The 19,661-nt window shown below is 32.5% G+C and overlaps 3 protein-coding genes across 3 annotated transcripts in view; all 3 read left to right on the top strand.

Annotated features, from left to right (window-relative positions):
- Positions 1-5,090: 5,090 nt before the first annotated feature.
- On the top strand, positions 5,091-16,688 carry LOTGIDRAFT_212940 (hypothetical protein; the record flags this gene model as incomplete). Its single annotated transcript, XM_009049840.1, has 15 exons — positions 5,091-5,205; positions 5,873-6,203; positions 6,600-6,658; positions 6,782-6,838; positions 7,047-7,136; positions 7,857-7,986; positions 8,213-8,336; positions 8,549-8,717; positions 11,355-11,420; positions 11,697-11,832; positions 12,001-12,131; positions 13,704-13,834; positions 14,090-14,371; positions 16,171-16,320; positions 16,571-16,688. Exons 3-15 carry the CDS (start codon positions 6,608-6,610, stop codon positions 16,686-16,688), a joined length of 1,635 nt encoding a protein of 544 aa, XP_009048088.1. The 5' UTR covers positions 5,091-5,205; positions 5,873-6,203; positions 6,600-6,607.
- A 283-nt stretch (positions 16,689-16,971) lies between these two features.
- LOTGIDRAFT_230712 (hypothetical protein) lies at positions 16,972-18,118 on the top strand. The gene is made up of 2 exons (XM_009049839.1): positions 16,972-17,096; positions 17,460-18,118. Exons 1-2 carry the CDS (start codon positions 17,057-17,059, stop codon positions 17,642-17,644), a joined length of 225 nt encoding a protein of 74 aa, XP_009048087.1. The 5' UTR covers positions 16,972-17,056; the 3' UTR covers positions 17,645-18,118.
- A 549-nt stretch (positions 18,119-18,667) lies between these two features.
- Positions 18,668-19,661, top strand: part of LOTGIDRAFT_157638 (hypothetical protein) — a gene marked incomplete at both ends in the record, with an annotated part of 2,407 nt that continues 1,413 nt past the window's right edge. Inside the window, one exon of the mRNA XM_009049838.1 lies at positions 18,668-19,052. Coding sequence (XP_009048086.1) covers positions 18,668-19,052 — 385 coding nt within the window. The remainder of the gene's footprint in view (positions 19,053-19,661) is intronic.

Here is a 19,661-nt window from a genome sequence, read left to right as displayed (position 1 = left end):
ATGTTTCTGTTACGGTACTTTGCGGCACAGTTTTAAGCTTAATCAAAACTGTTACGCACTGCATCAGAACCTCGCGAAGCCTGTGGATCTAGTATTTTATTTTATTTTAATTGTATGCTAAGATCCATTTTGAACAAATGTAGCGAGTTAACGAGTTATGCCTCTGGGCAAAAATGCCAATAATGAGTAATTTAACCCGGATGTGCCTCGCCCACATCATTTATTTGACATACTTAAATTGATATTCAAAATGTTATCTTGTGTTCCAAATTTAAAGCTTCTACATAATACAGGTCAAAAGATATAGGTCAACAAGAGTCATCAAAGGTCAAAATCGAAAATTGAAAATATGGCAATTTTAAAACACGTTCCTTTTTTGGAACTATAAAGCTGAAACAGCAGAGCTGTTAACATAAACTGGCCAAAAGGATGAGGGAATTGTGTGCGAAGTCCCTTTTTGAACAAACGCATCCTATGCGAGTTATACCCCTGCCCCTAAATGTATACAATTAGTAATTCAACCCGGATGTGCCACGCCCACATCAATTTTTTTGTCATAGGTGAATTCATATTCAAATTGGCTTGTTGTTTTCCAAATTTCAATGTTCCAAATCAAATAGGTCATAAGATATACCTACACCAAGCTCAAAGAGACAGAAATATTGTAAAATAACACTCAAATTTGAAAAAATCATGAATTTCAATTTTGCTTTAAAAACGATTGTTATGTATCATTGGAAAGAGCTTGAAAAGCACATTAAGAATACGAAAAAATTAACCCTCTAGGTTAATTACATCACGTACTAGAGCAGTCCGAAGTTGCGAATTTGGCTGTTTTCGGACAGCTATAAAACCGCAAGTACATGTCGGAGGTCATATGTCAAAGTATTAACTGATAGCTAAGGTCGATGACCTTTGACCTTATAAAGGTCAATGTCATCAAAGGTCAAGATCACAAGATATGATCCTCCAAACTTTGAAAAAATTCAACCGGATGTTGCAAAAAAGCAAAATCGAGAAATGAAAAACAGCTTCCTAATGTCATGTTTTATTTTTATCTTCATTCATTTGACACCAAAATCATTCAAATCGAATAAGCCGTTATGTCTGAATAAAAATCGAATCATTTCAGAAAAATCAAAATGGCGCCAAAGTTTCACGTCTGGTCTGGATTTTTTTCTCTTAACTTTGTCTACCTATCACCATAAAATTTTTTGACCTATAAAAATTACACCGGAAGTTATTCAACCGGAAGTGAAAATCGATATCCTACTTAAACCGGAAGTGAAGTTGAAAATTTCACTACCATTTTGTTTACTTTCTTAAACTGTCTCTGCTCAATTTTTTTCAGATTAATCAGTCAAAAAGGAAAAAAAAAGGAAAAAAAATAGAAAAAATGAAAATTTTGGCCAAAAAAACGTCTACAACAAATTTTGAAATCTTTAAAGTGCTATTCTTTCAGATTTTAACAGTAGATTCCAAAAATGCAAACACAAAGACAATCGACCGAAAAATACGACTTCTAGAGCCGATTATCAATTCTTGCACATATTGAACTGTGCCACTTCCGGTTTTGCAAAAAAGATCCAAAATATATTTATGCACATCGTCGCCTATATCTAAGGTTCGTGAATGTTGAATGGTTGCTGTAACTACTGTAGACTAAGCAAAGGAAGGGGTGTAAAAATCGGGAAAAAAAAAGAAAAAAAAAAGTAGAGCCGTAAGTGCAAAGTAAGTGCAACAGCGCTGAAGCAGTGCATTGCATCCAGGTAGAATGATGCATAGTATATTTCATTAAACCTATGAAATTGTTTCATGAAACCAGAGCATTTTCACAGATTTTCCTTCAGATGTTTTAAGGTAAATTACAAGAATATATTCCCCTTATGTTTCTTTTAAAACTTTTCACTGGTCAACGATACAATTCTAACACATTTTTAAATTTCTTTTTTAAAAAAATTATAAAATTGCTTTTGTAGAATTGATTTTTTTGTGTGGAATTGGATTAGTCTCTTCAATATTTAGAAATTTTGAAATATAGGAATCCATGTTTCAACCATTTAAGAAAATTCCTGGCACTCGGTTTGTGTTATTGTCCTATTTGCAATATTTGAATGGCTATAAAAACAGATGTAAACATCGTACAATAAAATAAAAGACACCATGTGATAGATGTTGTCAAGGGCTATGACTTTTGTTCAGGCGACATAGTAACCACATGTCAAGGTCACGAGATATGAGCCTTACAAGTTTTGAAAATTGCTGTTTTTGGAAGCCTATAAAACCGGAAAGAGGTGTCGGATCAAAACATGAATTGACATTATAGATCAATGACTTTTGACCTTGGAAAGGTCAAGGTCATCAAAGATGAAGGTCAAAAATGAAAATTTAGTCAATTTTAAAACCAATTCCTTTTTTAAAAGTAAAAAGCCCAAACAGATTTATCTTCCTGCGATATTGGCCAAACTAGTAACCTATTTTCCTGCAAAATATTATTAGTAAAAAAAGTATACTTTGCAAGTTATGATAAATTACAAATATATAATATATATGTAAATCTAACCCGGATGTGCCACGCCCACCCCCAAAATTTTGCTATGTCTGCTATCTTGTGTACAATGTTAAATGATATTCAAAATTTCCAGCATCTACAATTATTAGATCATGAGATATTCATTGTTATACGTTAAAAGTTTGAGTTTATACGGCAAAAACCAAATTACGCACAGTTACTATAGACGTCAGTGTAAAATTTTAAAATTCTAACAAGCGCAATATTGATCAATATATCAAGTGTGATATATCTTCAGAAAGGCGAAATCACACACATTAAGGAAATAAGATAAATTTTGTCGTATGATAATTAGGTCACGTGACAGAGCTCTTTAAAGATAAAAATTGCGATTTTCAAATGGCTCTAGAACCGCGTGACAAAAGTAAATATATTTTTAGATAGATCTTGTTAGGGGCCATAACATTTGTGCAGGTCACAAAATCACCAAAGGTCAAGGTAACTAGATATATGCCTTAACAGTTTTAACAATTACCGAAAAAATAAAACCGGAAATTAAAAAAAAAACAAAGCCGAAATTCAAAAATCGGCTTCCAAAATTTTCTTAGCAATCGATTGCAGATTCTATAGACACTATCATCACACACATCGGCTCCATTTTGAGTTTTATAAAAATTAGGCGTATCAAGATGGCGTCTGACCCTATACTTCCGGGTCAAATTTATTCATTTCAACATGTTTATGGGGACTACTCTAACTAATTGCAAAAAGAATTTTTCAAATATCTGCAAAATTCCGGAAGTTGAAATTTCAACTTTACGAGCGAATAACTCCAAAACCGGAAGTGATGTCGAAACTTTGAAAATTAATTTTAGTTTGCAATCAAAATATCTAACTATCTGTAAGATTTCATATCGATCGAAATAAAATTGTAGAAGTTAGAAAAAAAGTGAAAAATCTCAAAAATTGAAATTAAAAAAGTCAGCGACAAAAGTTTAAATTTTAGAATTTTTTAATTGCTAAATTATAGCCGTTAGCGCAACTTATTAACAAACAAAAATTGATCAAAATCCGATCAAAATTGGAGCCGAAAATTAGCAAAAACTTAAAAAATGGATTTTGTTCTACGTCATTTCCGGTTGGAAAAAAATGCATGAAAACACATTCATCAGATTTAGTCTCGCGGCATTAACGGGAGAAATGTTCACAGTATTTATGTGACATGTATAGTTTTGGCTGGGCGCTCTGACCAGAATTGGAAAAAAAAAAAAAAAAAAAAAACATTTGCAAAAAAAAGAATTGACATTTCGATAACAAACTGGGACTTAAGAAATGTCACAGTTAATTTTGATCATATCAATACCCATGTCATTTGTGTTGATAATATTGATTGCTGAAGGTGACTGAATCTGAAATGGTTCCATTTGAATGTGTGTATAGGCTTAATACTCATGTAGCTATCAATATCTACCAATTTCAAATGCTGAAATAGATAAAAGAATAACAGTATACATGTTACACATTCTCAATGTTTTACAAAAAGTGGATGATAAAATTATGATGAGACTGAGACTGAGACTGAGACTGAGAGAGAAGGTATTCAGAATGTTTTCTATCCGCTGTCTGGTCCTTACCATGTGTATTGAGTAAATACTCAACGAAGTAAATTCCAAAAATTGGGAACAAAACTATTTTCAAGCTGAGAAAACTTGTTGCCTCAGACCTAGCTCCTGACCATGACATGAACAAGACCTGGTTGCCACATTTTTCTCCTAGAAATTTCAACCACAACAAAAATTTGGCCCAGAAATGTCTTCTGTAAAAACAAATTTTGAAGATATAATGAGTGCTTATACTTATATTTTTATCAACGCAAAGCAATTCTAAGACTAACAAAACTATTTTGAGGCATCTATTCCAATTCTCATAAAATAATGGGAAAAATTCAAAAAAAGTTTTTACAGTAGCCTAGATGTCGCATGGCAGAAGAATAGAACAAAAGCAGACCATAATATAATTATAACCAGTGGGCCATGGTGAGGTTCATCTGCGAATATTAAGAATTATCAGGAAGTGGATAAAAGAAAACCAATTTCATGCCAATGCCAAGTAATATTTAATTTTCATCTTTTCAGCGAACGTAAATTTTATACCTTTGGCTTTACAGCACGGACTTATATTTTTAATGAACGGCCTTGACTTTTGACCTTACAACATTCCGCCCTTGTACTTTGTCCGATTTGGTTGATATATTTCTGATTGTATTATTACATTTGAACTGCTATTTATTGCTTAGTTTCATATCTCGTTTGTTTTATTTTATCATTTATTCACGAAAAAACAACTCGATTGAGAAATTCTATCTGTTGCTTTAAACTTGGGCGATTGTCACAGTAAGAAATCATAATTGTCCGATTTGCCAGAAATACAAAGCGCTATCTGGTGGTTATCATTCGTACTGCAATTAAAAATGGGGATATTTTGCACGTGGATCATTATTTACAGTTTTTATCTTACCTTTTCTTGAAAATCTAAACTTATAAAGTAAATATACGTTATTTTCTGATAGTTTTGGAAAAGCTTACATATTGTATACGGAATCATACTCTGATCAGAAATTCAAAAATAAAATTCCATGTGTTTTGACTATCAATCAATCACTGAATTAATGATGTTTCTTCTGGTTAATCGACGAAAGTTTCCGATTTTTTAAAGCCAATTTCAATATCAGCTTGAAAATTTTACTGATTAATTTAAAGATGGATTTCCTTATTTTTTAGTGTCAAATTAATCAAACTTTTTGATAAATTTGCGTTTCTAATGAATTATCATGTATTCTTAATCATTTCATTATGATCTAATTGCATAGAATTAGGGTTTTAAATAATCAATGTATGTCTATGTATGTACAGTCTGGATAAACAAAAAAAGCAATTTTGACCTTTCTTTGATCGGTCACTCATTTAATTCTGCTGGTAATTCTCTTCTGACTAATTTACCTAATTATGAATTAATTATGGACATGTGAGACAAACTGGTATTTTTCCAAGTCATTTGAACCCTTCAACTTTCTATTTATAATAAGTATTAGCATTTTCATTTTCATAATTGAAAATAAGGGAACCCATCTTTAAAACTTTGTGTTATTAGAAAAATAAACATAAACACACATTGGATTACCACTGGACTGGAAAGTTGAATTATTTTTATTTTGGAAGAATTTTCATTTGAAAAGTGGGGAAAGTGAAAATGATATTCAAATTCATTTAATGTATAATTGGAGTCCGCCATATTAGTCTTTGAAGATTCTTATCGCCGTCTCATTATCTTTGACATCTTTGTTGATAATTCTAATTGCAGTTAGGTCATTCTTCTGTAGATTTATGGCAAAGTTTTCAGAATGCTAATATTATGTAAAGATAATCCTTAAATAACCACTTAACATATCAAGTATGGTGCCGAACTTATGTTAATGTAAGCCCAAATCATGCATCCAACTTCACATAGGGACGAAAAACTTTTGTTCCCAAACAACAATCATATTTGTGAACGAGAAAAACAAAAAAGTTAAATTCTGAATCTAAAACCCCTTTTACATTACAAAATTGATAACACTTTACTGTGAATGCTTCACAAGGGACCTTTATCGTGGAATTTCATCATTATGCCAGATGTCTTTGATTACATCATGGTGACTACAAGGGTTATTTTAAACTTCTTCAGTTCCACAACCGTGTCGAGAACGCTTTTCATTTACACTACAACTGAAAACTGCTCTCAAACCACTTTAGTTTACTGTAATGTTAATGGGCACATTTTATCGTGGCCTGGTCTGGACTGAGAAGAGAACTCTGTTTAACGACCTGGGGTTCAGAGAGTGTTTTTGAGAACCTTCCTATGTAATCACACAGAGCACAATTATCTTTCCTTGATGAACTATTATTTCATTAAAATTGGTCTTTAAAACATTATGAAATTGAATATGAAAAATTATCAAGTAATGACTTTATAGCTTATATTCACATTGTGTGAAGGTAAGAAGACTGTATTTTATAATTAATGGCAGTGTACAATTCTTAAATTTCAGCCACCAGAATGTCTACTGCAGGAAAGCTCATCAGAGAAATCCTACTAAATTCTCAGAAGGTAATATAGTCTAATCCTTGAATAAGCTAGAAATGGTGGAAAGAATTCCAAGTTTACATTTACTTTACCACCAAAAGAAATTGAATTGAGATCTGACATAAATTGTATTTTTTTGTTGCACAGGGAAAGACAGAAGAGTATGATTTGCTGTTGAATAGATTGATAGACCCTGCAACACCAGTAAGTCTGTTATAGATACCATTCTTAAAATAAAAATCATTCATTGCTGTTAATTTTAATTTTTGACTATCTCCATATCTCATATTCATTATGCACCACTACATCACTAATTCATGCAATGGCTCTATGTCAATGAGTATGGAATTCTGTCAAAGTTTCTTTGAAAAGCAAATGATAATATTTCAAATTTTTTTTGTCTTTGTTGTAGAGTAAAACATTAAAAAATTATTTAAGAGGTTTGACAGATTGTATGTCTGTCATCAGCAAAAATACAGAATCTTTGATAACAGTTATAATGGTAAGTTGATTGATGATATTGTATTTATTCAATATTTATCTTTTTTTATCATTTCACCTGATGATGACATTGTAGATTGTTGAAACATTGTGTACAATAAAACTAAGGAGAAGTATTATATGAAATTGTATTCCATCGATAGTTATCTTGTCAACTCAAGCAGTATTGCATCACAGTTTGCATGTCAAAATTACTCCTTTCACAATCCAATATTGCCTGTGATTAGCTGAAATCTTAATTTATCATGACAATCAAATCAAATTGCATATTTTCGTGAGAATTTTCAGCCAAATCTATAAATATACTGCAACTCTAGGTGGTCTCTATAAACACAAGGAACTAATTCTTTGGCAAGTTGTCAACTGGAATATGTCCCAATTGCAACTGGTACTGAATTTTTATAAAATATGCATCAAAATTTCACATGATTAGCCAAAACTAATTTGGTTTGGAAAATTGCTGGTCATATGTTTCAATCTAAATTAAAAACTGGCTTCAACACAATCTTGATTGAGATTGGATTAGACATTAATTTCTATGACTTGAATTGCAATTTTGATTCTCATTTCATAAAAATTCCGTAGAAATTCGAAATTCATGATTTTATAGTGTAATAGATAACTTTATTTTTATTTAATCTGGTATAATAATGATACTATATAAATAAAATATCTTTTATCCAGTCGATTCTCTGTATGATATTATTTACATCTATTATAGAAAATGGATTGGTTAAATAAAGATGAAGATGTAATTAAAGCATATCAGAATTTATTAGTTAATTTGATGTCAGCTAATACCAATTATTCACATGTAGGATTGAATATGTTGGTCAAACAATTTCTACCTGGTACAATTTCACCTAACTTCTACTATTTTGTGTCCTTAATTTTCATCTGAATGCTCTTGGAAGTTTGCTATTTGAAAATTCTGATTTCCACAAGAAGGAAATATTTGACTAATGGATGTTAGCTGTTGTATTAATATATCATCTTTTCTCCATTAAAACTGCAAAATGTGATAAAAATGTATACTCATATTATAAAATCATTCTGCAAATAAATAACATATTTTAGATAAAAATGGTTTACCAATGGTAGATAAACAGTTAAAAGTAGATGTAGAACTGAGAAGAAAACATGAACAGCAGTTTATTTATATACATACAGCATTATCTGATACTTGTCAACTCATTCCATTGTAAGTATCTATAGTAGCTGTAACTTATTTTTTTAATTTATCTTTGCCTAAAGGTATTTAAGAAAAGCAACTTTGAATTAGGTGCACAACTAGCTCATCACCAAAATTTATTGCGTGCTACTATCAAAGATTGGTCCAATTATAGATAACATTAGCATGCTCATTATCAAAGTATGGTTATTCTTGACATCATTCATTTCATTTTTTTTCAGAACACCTGTGTTATTGATGCCAGTCTTGGTGAAATTATTTCCATTTTATAAAGTAGATACATATATTCAGAGTTGTTACATTAAAAATCTGTTACAAATTACTCAGTATATACCAGATATGAGACAGGAAATATTACAACTGATTATTAGTAAACTCATGAAATTAGATGTAAGTATTTGAAATTAAACTCATGAAATTAGATGTAAGTATTTGAAATTCCTGGAAATAACCAATCAGTTAATGATGATCAATATTTATGTGAAAATACAACCTGTTTTATGACATTGACTGCTTACCTTGCAAAAAAACAGAATTTATTTTACTTTCACGAATATTATTATCATGGGCATTGTCATTTATATACGTCCATCCGTCTGTCTGTCCATCCACAATTCCTTGTAAACAATCTGGGCGGCACAATTCTTGACTGATTTTGACGAAACTTGGTATGAGTGTTCGTAATCACCCAAGGATGAACCCTATTGAAAATCAGCAAATTGAAAAATATTTTTTATGAATTATTGACCTTGTTCTTGAAATGCACAATATTTTACGGATTTTGAGAAAACTCTTTGTGATTGTTTGTTATCACCCCAGGATGAACTCTATTGCAAATCAGAAAAATCGCAAAAATATTGAGTATGAGTTATAGCCCTTGTTCTTGAAATCATGTTCGATTTTGATAAATATTGGTGTGAGAGTTTGTAATCACCAAGGATGAACCTTATTGAAAAACCGAGAAAATATTTAATGTGTCTTTACCCTTGAAAACGTGTTTAATTTTTAGCTTGTAAACACATTAGAAGACAATTCTTGACTGATTTTAACAAAACTTGATGAAATTGTTTATTATCACTAATAAATGAACCCTATTGAAAATAAAAAAAAATGAGAACTATTTTATATGAAATATTGACCTCAATCTTGAATTTGCATCTAATTTTCAACTCCAACACATATTCAGTATCACCTTGGAAAGTTTACATTTGCAAGTTAATTTTCAAGCTAGGTAAAGGAGGAGGATGTTATCCTACTTCTGCTCTTCGCTTTGGTCTTTGAGACAGACAAAACAAAAAGGTGTTGACAGAGTTGTCCTGACATCTCGAAGCTCAGCGATGCGTAGCCAATCTAAGCCTCGATTATCTTCTTTCGCATAGCGGAGTATAAACCAGCCTTTACTGCAAAATAATTTTTTTTAAAATCAAAGCTGCCAGTGGGCATATATTACCTTGCCTGTAGTGCTGGGAATAATTATAGAAAAATCGATAAAGCTGTTATGCCATGTAATTTAAAAAAAATAAGATAACCTTGTTATATTGCTCCCCGGACCATGATATAAGCACGTTTTCAGCAGTTATATATTATACAGCAAATTAATTAGACTAGACTATAGTCTTTAATCCTTGTATGTTCTTCTATTTCTTTGATTTCATATGATCATAACAATCATTAATAAAATTTTACTTATTCACAATAAATTAGAACAAACATTGGAATTAGGGTGACCAGTGACTGTAGGGAAGTAAAATAAATTCATTTATGCCTAGTGGTGTCATAGTTTTGAGCTTGTCCATCCAATTTAGTTCGGTTCTGCGTCTTTCTTTGGTGGTCGTATCTAAAGGCATATATCACAATGTTACAATGTTGTTCGTGCACACAGGCTGTGTCCACTGGATCGTTCGTCCCGAGATGCCGGGTCTGAAGGGATATGTGATGGTAGAACTAGTGACTAGGTCCTTAAGGCAAAACACAAAATATGTGCCGTCCCTCGTGTCTCTACCCTCCCTGTTTAGACTCAAACAGCAATACTTTGGTGTACTTCGGGTTGCTAAAGAGTTAAAAAAAAACACAATCTGTGTCCTCTGACCTCTATATCTATCAGCTACACCACTATGATTACATGCCAACTGGTTCAACCATCAACCACCCTGCAAGCCCCCCCATTACTACCCGAATCCTCCAGTTAGTGATTACAAAATCGACTCAGATTGCCTCCGCATCATCAATCCGCCTCCGCGATCGGCCTCAGACACCTCCGGACTTCACCGGAGTCGCCTCCGCATTTGACCTGGTACGCCTCTGCATCAGTCAAAATTGCCTCCGCATAGGCAATCGGCCGCAAATCACCCAAGACACCTCCACATTTGACCAGAGACCCCTCCGCATTTAGTCAGTTCGCCTCCGCAACTGACCCAAAATGCCCCCCGCATTTCAGCAGAGACGTCTTTGCATTGCTTCTCCTCATTTATAGCTATATATAGAGGTGAAGTTTTCACTTTTGCCTCGTTGCCCCTTAAGAGTTCCAACCAGAACGAAAGCGGTCGGGCCACATACCTAAGAAAGGGTCTTTTCTGGAAATACTTAAATAATTCTTCTAGAACAAACATTAGTTATTATATTTATATAATTAACTGAATACAGGTACTGATATTCTGGCATTACTTTTACTTTATTTTTGACACGGTTGTAGTTGTTTCCCTTTTTTTAATAAGTCTAATAACGTTACGTCTACACTGATTAGATAATCACTATTGTTTATAAATAGAAGGCTAATCACAATTCATTAATTGACAGTGCTATAGTATTTTAGTCTTGGTTATCAAGAACGTGTGGTTATTTCGACCATTGAACAGTACAATTATTTCGATGACGATATGAAAGACTGGACTTCTAGGCCTAAAATTTGAATATAAATATTATGATTTTTATCGATTATTGTACTCATTTCATTTTTCACATTTCAATTTCGCTCTATTAATGTCTTACTAACATAGTTTACAGAGCAATTGTCAATTTTATCCTTAGGTTCTATCGCCAAGACATGATTTAAGTGACATAGTTGATAGTGAAGATGAAGAACTATTTGAAATGGTAAGTAGAAGTGATTATAAAATATCAAGACATGATTTTCCTAAAATAACTGGACTACTGCTTTTACGATTCAATTTTATGTATCAGTTGGCTAAATGTGAATATCAAGATATAACTTAATTAGTTTTAACAGTACTTTATTTACAATTTACAATATTATTATGTAATAGAGTGATTCCCCATCCAACAGTTACTCCCACCCACTTTTGTCGTGAAACTTTTTTTCTTTTGTATATTTAATGAATGATTGATGATAAAATTTAATGAAAATAATAGGAAGAAGATGGAGAGAAAGGAGAAGAAATTAATGAGTTAGTGAAGGAAAAAGAAATAAAACATAAAGAAGCAGATTGTTTAGATATATTAATGGAAATGCTGTTAAACTATATTTTTAAAACACTACACCCTAATGGTAAGTATAGATACACGAGTCATTGGAAATTCAATACTTATGAAGAATCTCATACCTGTATCATTTGTTATCCATAAGACAATTGATATATGCGATGGGGTGTTTGAAACCAGCACCAGTTCTAATTTTAAAATTTGATGACTTATTTTAACTGGTCTGTGATTTCAGGAATATTTGATTTAGAATCATCTAAAAAGTTATATTGGGAACTGATGAATGTATTTGAAAAGATTATTCTTCCAACATATGAATGTAGTCATATCCAGTTTATAATGTTTTACTTAGTTAGCTTTAAACCTGTAAGTATACCAACACAATAAATGTCTTGTTATATTATTGATACATTTGGCAACTCTTAGCAACTCTTGGCAGTTTCTGTAAAGCTGGATCTGTTGATGTATAAAAGGAATCCTTGTGTCTGGGGCGAGATTCTTTAGTTTGACATTTTTATCACTGGCTTGTCACATGATAGTAATATTGCAACTTTAATAGCTTTAGAGCAAGCCATTGGAGTCAAATGCGCCATTTTTATACGCCCACACGTAAGATGGGCGTATATTGTAATCACCCCGTCGGTCCGTCTGTCCATCCGTCCTTCAACATTTCTTGTGAGCACTATAGAGACTACAGTTTTTATCTGATTTTGATAAAACTTGGTGTGATGCTTTAGATTGATAAGATCTCGGTCAAGTTCGAATTTGACATATTTTAGATGAACGGTTTTTATACGCCCACATGAATATGTGGTCGTATATTGTCGTCGCCCCTGTCCGTCGGTCCGTCGGTCAACATTTCTTGTGAGCTTTTGTGGTGTGATGCTTTAGATTGATAAGATCTCGATCAAGTTCGAATTTGATGTATTTTCGATGAGCGGTTTTTGAGATATTGCCTTTGACTTAGAACGCCTTGAAATTTGTTAAAAATTGTTCGTGAGCAGGATTGAAGCTACAGTTTTCAACCGTTTCTGATGAAACTTGGTGTGATCATTGGAATTGATAAGATCTCAGACAAGTTCTAACATGATGCATTTTCGATGAACGGTTTTTGAGTTATTGCCCTTGACTTTGTTAAAATGCGTCGAAAATTGTTAAAAATAGTATGTGAGCAGGATTGACGCTACAGTTTTCAACCGATTCTGATGAAACTTGGTGTGATCATTGGAATTGATAAGATCTCGGACAAGTTCTAACTTGACACATTTCCGATAATAATTTTTTGAGTTATTGCCGATAACTTACGAAAAACGCGTCAAAATTTGTTTGTGAGCACAATAGAAGCTACAGTTTTCAACCGATTTTGATGAAACTTGGTGTGATCATTGGAATTAATAAGATCTCGGACAAGTTCTAACATGAGATATTTTTGATGAACATTTTTTGAGTTATTGCCCTTGACTTTGTAAACACGTATCAAAAGTTGTTTTTTGCCCTTGATTAGAGCTGTGTGATTTAATTGTTTGTTGTATTTGGGTTATTGATATCGATTTTAAAAAATTTTGTGGAATTATTCAGCATAACTAATTTCTTCAATATGAGAAAATTCGTACTTTAGTCACTAAAGACTGTTTTATTATTTCTGACAGCTGCCAGTGGGCGTATGTTACCTTGCAACGCAAACTATCTTGATGTATAGTTAGGACACCAGGTAAGTCCACTGAGTAAGTCTGTGTGTGAATGTTAAATGGACGACTTGTCGTTTTAAGATACTCTGTTATATATAGAAAATACATATATAGAAATAGTGAACAATTATGCGATTTTCATATATTTCTAGTACAAAATCAACCCCCAAAATGCCGCACCAGTCCCTTGAATGATATTAAATGCTTTATTATTGTGACTATAGGTATAGAAAATTGACTTTATTTGTAGATATTGGCTGATGGTATGTTAGATTATTTATGGAAGATTGTACAGAATCCCAATACACCTATAATATTCCGACAATCAGCTGTTAGTTATATGTCTAGTTTATTATCTCGAGCTCTGTATATTCCTATATTGTAAGTCATAAATCTTTATTTTTGTACATATTAGTCATTGAGTACATTTTCTTAGCCAGCCTTCAGATTAATTATGGATTGTGTTCTGAATTCAGCTATCATTCAAAATATATTATTGATTGATGTTTTTATAATGGTTTTATGATAGAACAGTAGATCACTTGTAGGCTAAGTTGTAGCTGGCTTCATTGCCAACTTTCTGTATTTTCTACCCCAAATCCTGATTTATGAACTCTTGAAATATTTAAATTTCAGAACTGTGATAAGCTGTTTAGATTTAATGGTTGCCTGGTTACATTGTTACCTTGACAACTTGTCAGAAGATAAACATCCTGATAATATTTTACATGGAACATTCTATGCTGTTAGTCAGGCTGTGTTTTATGTCTTCTGCTTTAGAAATACTGAATTATTTCAATCTAAAAAGGGTTATAAATGGGCAGAAGCATTGAATTTTCAGCGTATTGTGACATGTCGTTTGAATCCTTTGCGACATTGTTTACCAATAGTTGTCAGTACATTCTCTTCTTATTCGAGGTAGATATTTGTTTTTATACGCCCACATGATTATGTGGTCGTATATTGTCGTTGCCCCTGTCCGTCGATCCCATCACTTGGTGGGCTCTTTGGAATTCATAAGATCTCGGACAAGTTCTAACTTTAACGTTTTTTGAGTTATTGCCCTTGACTTTGTTAAAACGCGTCGAAATTTGTTAAAAATAGTTCGTGAGCAGGATTGAAGCTACAGTTTTCAACCGATTATGATGAAACTTGGTGTGATCATTGGAATTGATAAGATCTCGGACAAGTTCTAACTTGACGCATTTTCGATGAACGGTTTTTGAGTTATTGCCCTTGACTTTGTTAAAACGTGTTGAAATTTGTTAAAAATAGTTCGTGAGCAGGATTGAAGCTACAGTTTTCAACCGATTCTGATGAAACTTGGTGTGATCATTGGAATTGATAAGATCTCAGACAAGTTCTAACTTGACGCATTTCTGATGAACGGTTTTTGAGATATTGCCCTTGACTTTGTTAAAACGTGTTGAAATTTGTTAAAAAATAGTTAGTGAGCAAGATTGACGCTACAGTTTAACCGATTCTGATGAAACTTGGTGTGATCATTGGAATTGATAAAATCTCGGACAAGTTCTAATTTGACACATTTTCAATGAACGATTTTTGAGTTATTGCCCTTGACTTTGTAATAATGCGTCAAAATTTGTTAAAAATAGTTCGTGAGCAGGATTGAAGCTACAGTTTTCAACCGATTCTGATGAAGCTTGGTGTGATCATTGGAATTGATAAGATCTCGGACAAGTTCTAATTTGACGCATTTTCGATGAACGGTTTTTTAGTTATTGCCCTTGACTTTGTTAAAACGCGTCGAAATTTGTTAAAAATAGTTCGTGAGCAGGATTGAAGCTACACTTTTCAACCGATTCTGATGAAACTTGGTGTAATCATTGGAATTGATAAGATCTCGGACAAGTTCTAACTTGACGCATATTCGATGAGCGTTTTTTGAGTTATTGCCCTTGACTTTGTAAAAACACGTCAAAATTTGTTCGTGAGCACAATAGAAGCTACAGTTTTCAACCGATTCTGATGAAACTTGGTGCGATCATTAAAATTGATAAGATCTCGGACAAGTTCTAACTGGACGCAGTTTCGATGAAATGTTTTTGAGTTAATGCCATTAACTTACGAAAAACGCGTCAAAATTTGTTTGTGAGCACAATAGAAGCTACAGTTTTCAACCGATTCTGATGAAACTTGGTGTGATCATTGGAATTGATAAGATCTCGGACAAGTTCTAACAAGAGATATTTTTGATGAACATTTTTTGAGTTATTGCCCTTGACTTCGTAAACACGCGTCAAAAGTTGTTTTTTTCGCTTGATTAGAGCTGTGTGATTTAATTGTTTGTTGTATTTGGGTTATTGATATTGATTTTTAAAAATTTTGTGGAATTATTCAGCATAAATAATTTCTTCAATATGAGGAAATTCGTACTTTAGTCACTAAAGACTGTTTTATCATTCCTGACAGCTGCCAGTGGGCGTATGTTACCTTGCAACGCAAGCTATCTTTATTTATATTTTACCTCGTAGAATGTACAAATACTATATGATAAAATAGTTGTTGAATATGGTGCAAGATCTAATACAAAAATGATGGTACCTTTACATTTTCAAGGTTCAGGATCAAATAGTAATACTTCCACATTATAACATCTATCTTTACAATATACACAAATAATAACTGAAAATATCTGGATAGTAAAGTTGAGCACGGGCAATTGAATATTTCAATAGTTGTTTTCTGTCTTTCAGACGACATCAGTTGGCATTCTGTGATACAATTATACAGAGAAATAATAGATGTATGATTCCAGTAGTAAACAGTGCAACTGGATTAGCAGAGACTAACTTTATGTTAAAATTAGCGTCTTTCTTTCCCTTCGATCCGTTTTTATTACCAAGGTAAGTTTTTAAGATAAGTATATGTACAATTTTGGGTTCTTATTTTTTATGTTTCTAATGAATTATCATGTATTCTTAATTATTTCTTTTTGCATATAATTAAGAGTTTTAACCAATCATAATGTCCATGAAAGTACATTCTGGATAAACAAAAAAAAGATACTTTTTGCCCTTTCTTGATTGGTCACTCATTGGAATTCCATCTTTAAACCCATCTTTAAATGTTCAATGATTCAGATTAAATTTATAGATGTGGTAAACTGATCAATCCTATCTATAGAGTTTATCAAGGTGAAGTTTCTGATGATACACATGATTCAGGGGTAAGTGACACAGGTGTTTCTATCAATAGTCTACTCTCTCAATAATAGTATATATATGAAAAGGTGACCAACGCTTGTCACGACCATCTCGGCTTCAGACGATTATATGAATCGTTTCATTGAATATTTAACCTTCCCACAAGACCTATTTTATATCTCCCTCAGTGTTCCTCTTCATACTAATCTAACTATTGTTCAATAAAAATACTAAAAAAATTACACCCATCATTTCAATGTATCTGGCCATACTGAATAAAAGAATTCCAAGATATTCCCTATTTAATAAGATGATAAAATATTAGTTTAACATGTACCATTATATTGACAGGATGAAGATGATTTCTTACCAGACACTGATACAGTCACAACATCAACTAACCTAGATAAACATATTACTGATGATCTAATGATGTATGCTACTTCACCTGGATTTAAACAGTACTAAATCTATTGGTGAGATGTGCCAGTATTTTTATTTTGTTATATATAGTTATTTTATGAAATTATACAAGTGGACAGATGAATTTTTGATATGATGTGCTAATAATATGGACAATATTGTCAGCTTTAATTCTAAGATGCCATTGATGGAACTAATTGGTTTTGACTGACTTGTTTTGATAATGTAAATTTTTGAAAAAAAAAAAAACATTCAATTTGCTGAATAAGAGTTTAAATATTGTGAATTCAACAAAAACAAAATTACTGTAATAATTATTTTAATTTATTATGTCAAGTTATATTTATAAACAAATTAAGATTTGAATATCTTTAATAATAGAACCAGTAGTAAACTTGTACATGTTTAATTTTCAGAAATGGATTTAAAAGTACCTGTTCTGAATTACACGACTTCAAAGGCTTTATTTAAGCAAATTGTATCAAGACAGATCAAAGTGTGTATTTATATAAACAATGCACCTACAAAAATTTTTCTTCATTACACATTTATTTTAACGATTTGCAATCACATTTATCCAAATCGACCAAAGCGTGGCTAACAGCACTTTGGTACGATTTGTTTGAGATTCAAGGTGGCTGGCAACATTGTCAACAAGTAAAAACATTTCAAGAACTTGTTCTAAGATTATTGGAAAATATACTTTCCAGCGTTTGAAATATTTTAACAACAAAGACATCTGAAGAAAATTTTATTCCATTGGCAGATTTAACTGTTCAATAATCAGTGTATTTGGATCATTGAGAATTCAACATGCAAACCGGTTATTTCGATGGTCATTTATTTGAAGGGGATTTAATATGTACCACATGCTAATAATCACCGTCAAAGCTTGTGATACGATTTGCTTCAATAAAAACGCCTCAAGTGAAATGTAAAAATGTCTTTTTCGGATTCAAAAAATTATATTAGAAAGAATCAATTGTTTAATTTAACCCATTTTTTGTTGGCATTTTTTTATTTAGTACATTTGTGGTTATTGTAATGGACAAAAATAAATTATTGTGGATCATTTTCAAATTGTTTTATGATAGCTTGCCAGGCAAGGTAATATACGCCCACTGGCAGCTTTGATTTTAAATAAAAATATTTGGCAGTACAGTAACAATTACCAGTATGATATATTCAACCTTCAGACATACACTTCCTTTGAACTTTTTGAGGCGATAGTAGTATATGTCTTTTCGGATATGACGCATTTCACTTCTGCGCATGCGCAGCTTTTTCAATGCGTCATATCCGAAAAGACACAACTGTTAAAATGTATTATAACAGACTCCCCAAACTGTTAAAATGTACTATAATAGACTCCCCAAACTGTTAAAAATGTATTATAACAGACTCCATATAAATTACACAGACAAGAATCACTAATAATAATACAGTATAAAATAACCGCATTAAAAGTGTCTTTAATTTTAAAACACAAAAAAAAAAAATTCGAAGGAGACGGTTTCTTCTCTGCGCTAACATCTCTCATCCCCAAAGGGGCCAATTTTGTATCAAACAACAAATTTCCTCCTTGTATTAAATCTTTCGTATTAAAAATATATGTTGAACAAACATGTCTTTAATAAATGTCCATCCTCCTAAAACGTATTTCGGTGCGGGAGACATTCAAAAGTCATTGGGTCCTCTTCCTGGATTCCCATGGGCAAAATATCCCGGAGAAAAACATCTCCCAGGCCACAATTATACAGGTCCAGGCACGAGATTAGATCTGCGTTTAGACGAAAATGATAATCCCAAACCAGGGGAAGAACCCGTTAATAGAGTTGACGCAGCAGCGCTCAAACACGACATACTGTACAGAAATAAAGACGTAACATTCAGACACCAAGCAGACAAACAAATGATAGACGAACTCGAAAATATTCCCAATCCCACTTTCAAAGAGAAATTACAAAGGGCTCTTATCGTAAAACTCTTGAAGGCAAAATTGAAATTGGGTATGGGTATAGCAGACGAGATTCACAAAGAATTTCGAAAAAACAAATATTACCTCAAAGTCAAAGTTTTTGATAAAGATGAAATTTGGTCAGCCGATTTAATCAGTCGAGAGAGGATACAAGTATTGTTTGACGGTGATCGACATATACACGAGATACGCTTGGGTCTTTCCCTTGAAAAACAAATCTGGTCTGACTGTCAAACAAGCATTCGAAACCATAATGAAACAATCCGACAGACGACCCCCTAAAGTTGTGGGTTGATAAAGGAAGCGAATTCTACAACAGAAATGTGAAATCTCTGGGGTTTGAAATTTACAGCACGCATAACGAAGGTAAAGCCGCAGTGATAGAAAGATTCAACAGGACTCTTAAAAGCAAATTATTCAAGAAATTCACGGAATTGAAATCTCAAAAATGGCTTAAAATATTACCAGTTGTTGTCGACGAATACAATAACAAAATACATTCGTCTATAGGTGTGACGCCATCACAAGCCTCTAATAACCCGAATATCATAAAGTCCGTCAACACTCGAAACAACTTTGAAAACGAGATTAGCAATTTGAATATTAAACCCAAATTCAAAGTGGAGATCGAGTTCGTATT

This window comes from Lottia gigantea (genome assembly GCF_000327385.1).
Source record: "Lottia gigantea unplaced genomic scaffold LOTGIsca_14, whole genome shotgun sequence".
In the NCBI taxonomy this organism is placed as follows: domain Eukaryota; kingdom Metazoa; phylum Mollusca; class Gastropoda; family Lottiidae; genus Lottia; species Lottia gigantea.
Note: the sequence above shows the minus strand (reverse complement) of the source record. Positions and strands in the feature narration are given on the sequence as shown.

Coding starts and splice junctions, on each gene's coding strand:
- LOTGIDRAFT_230712 (XM_009049839.1), top strand. CDS start 17,057: ATGCTACTTCACCTGGATTTAAACAGTACTAAATCTATTG. Junction 17,097..17,459: donor AAACAGTACTAAATCTATTG/GTGAGATGTGCC, acceptor TTTAATTTTCAG/AAATGGATTTAAAAGTACCT.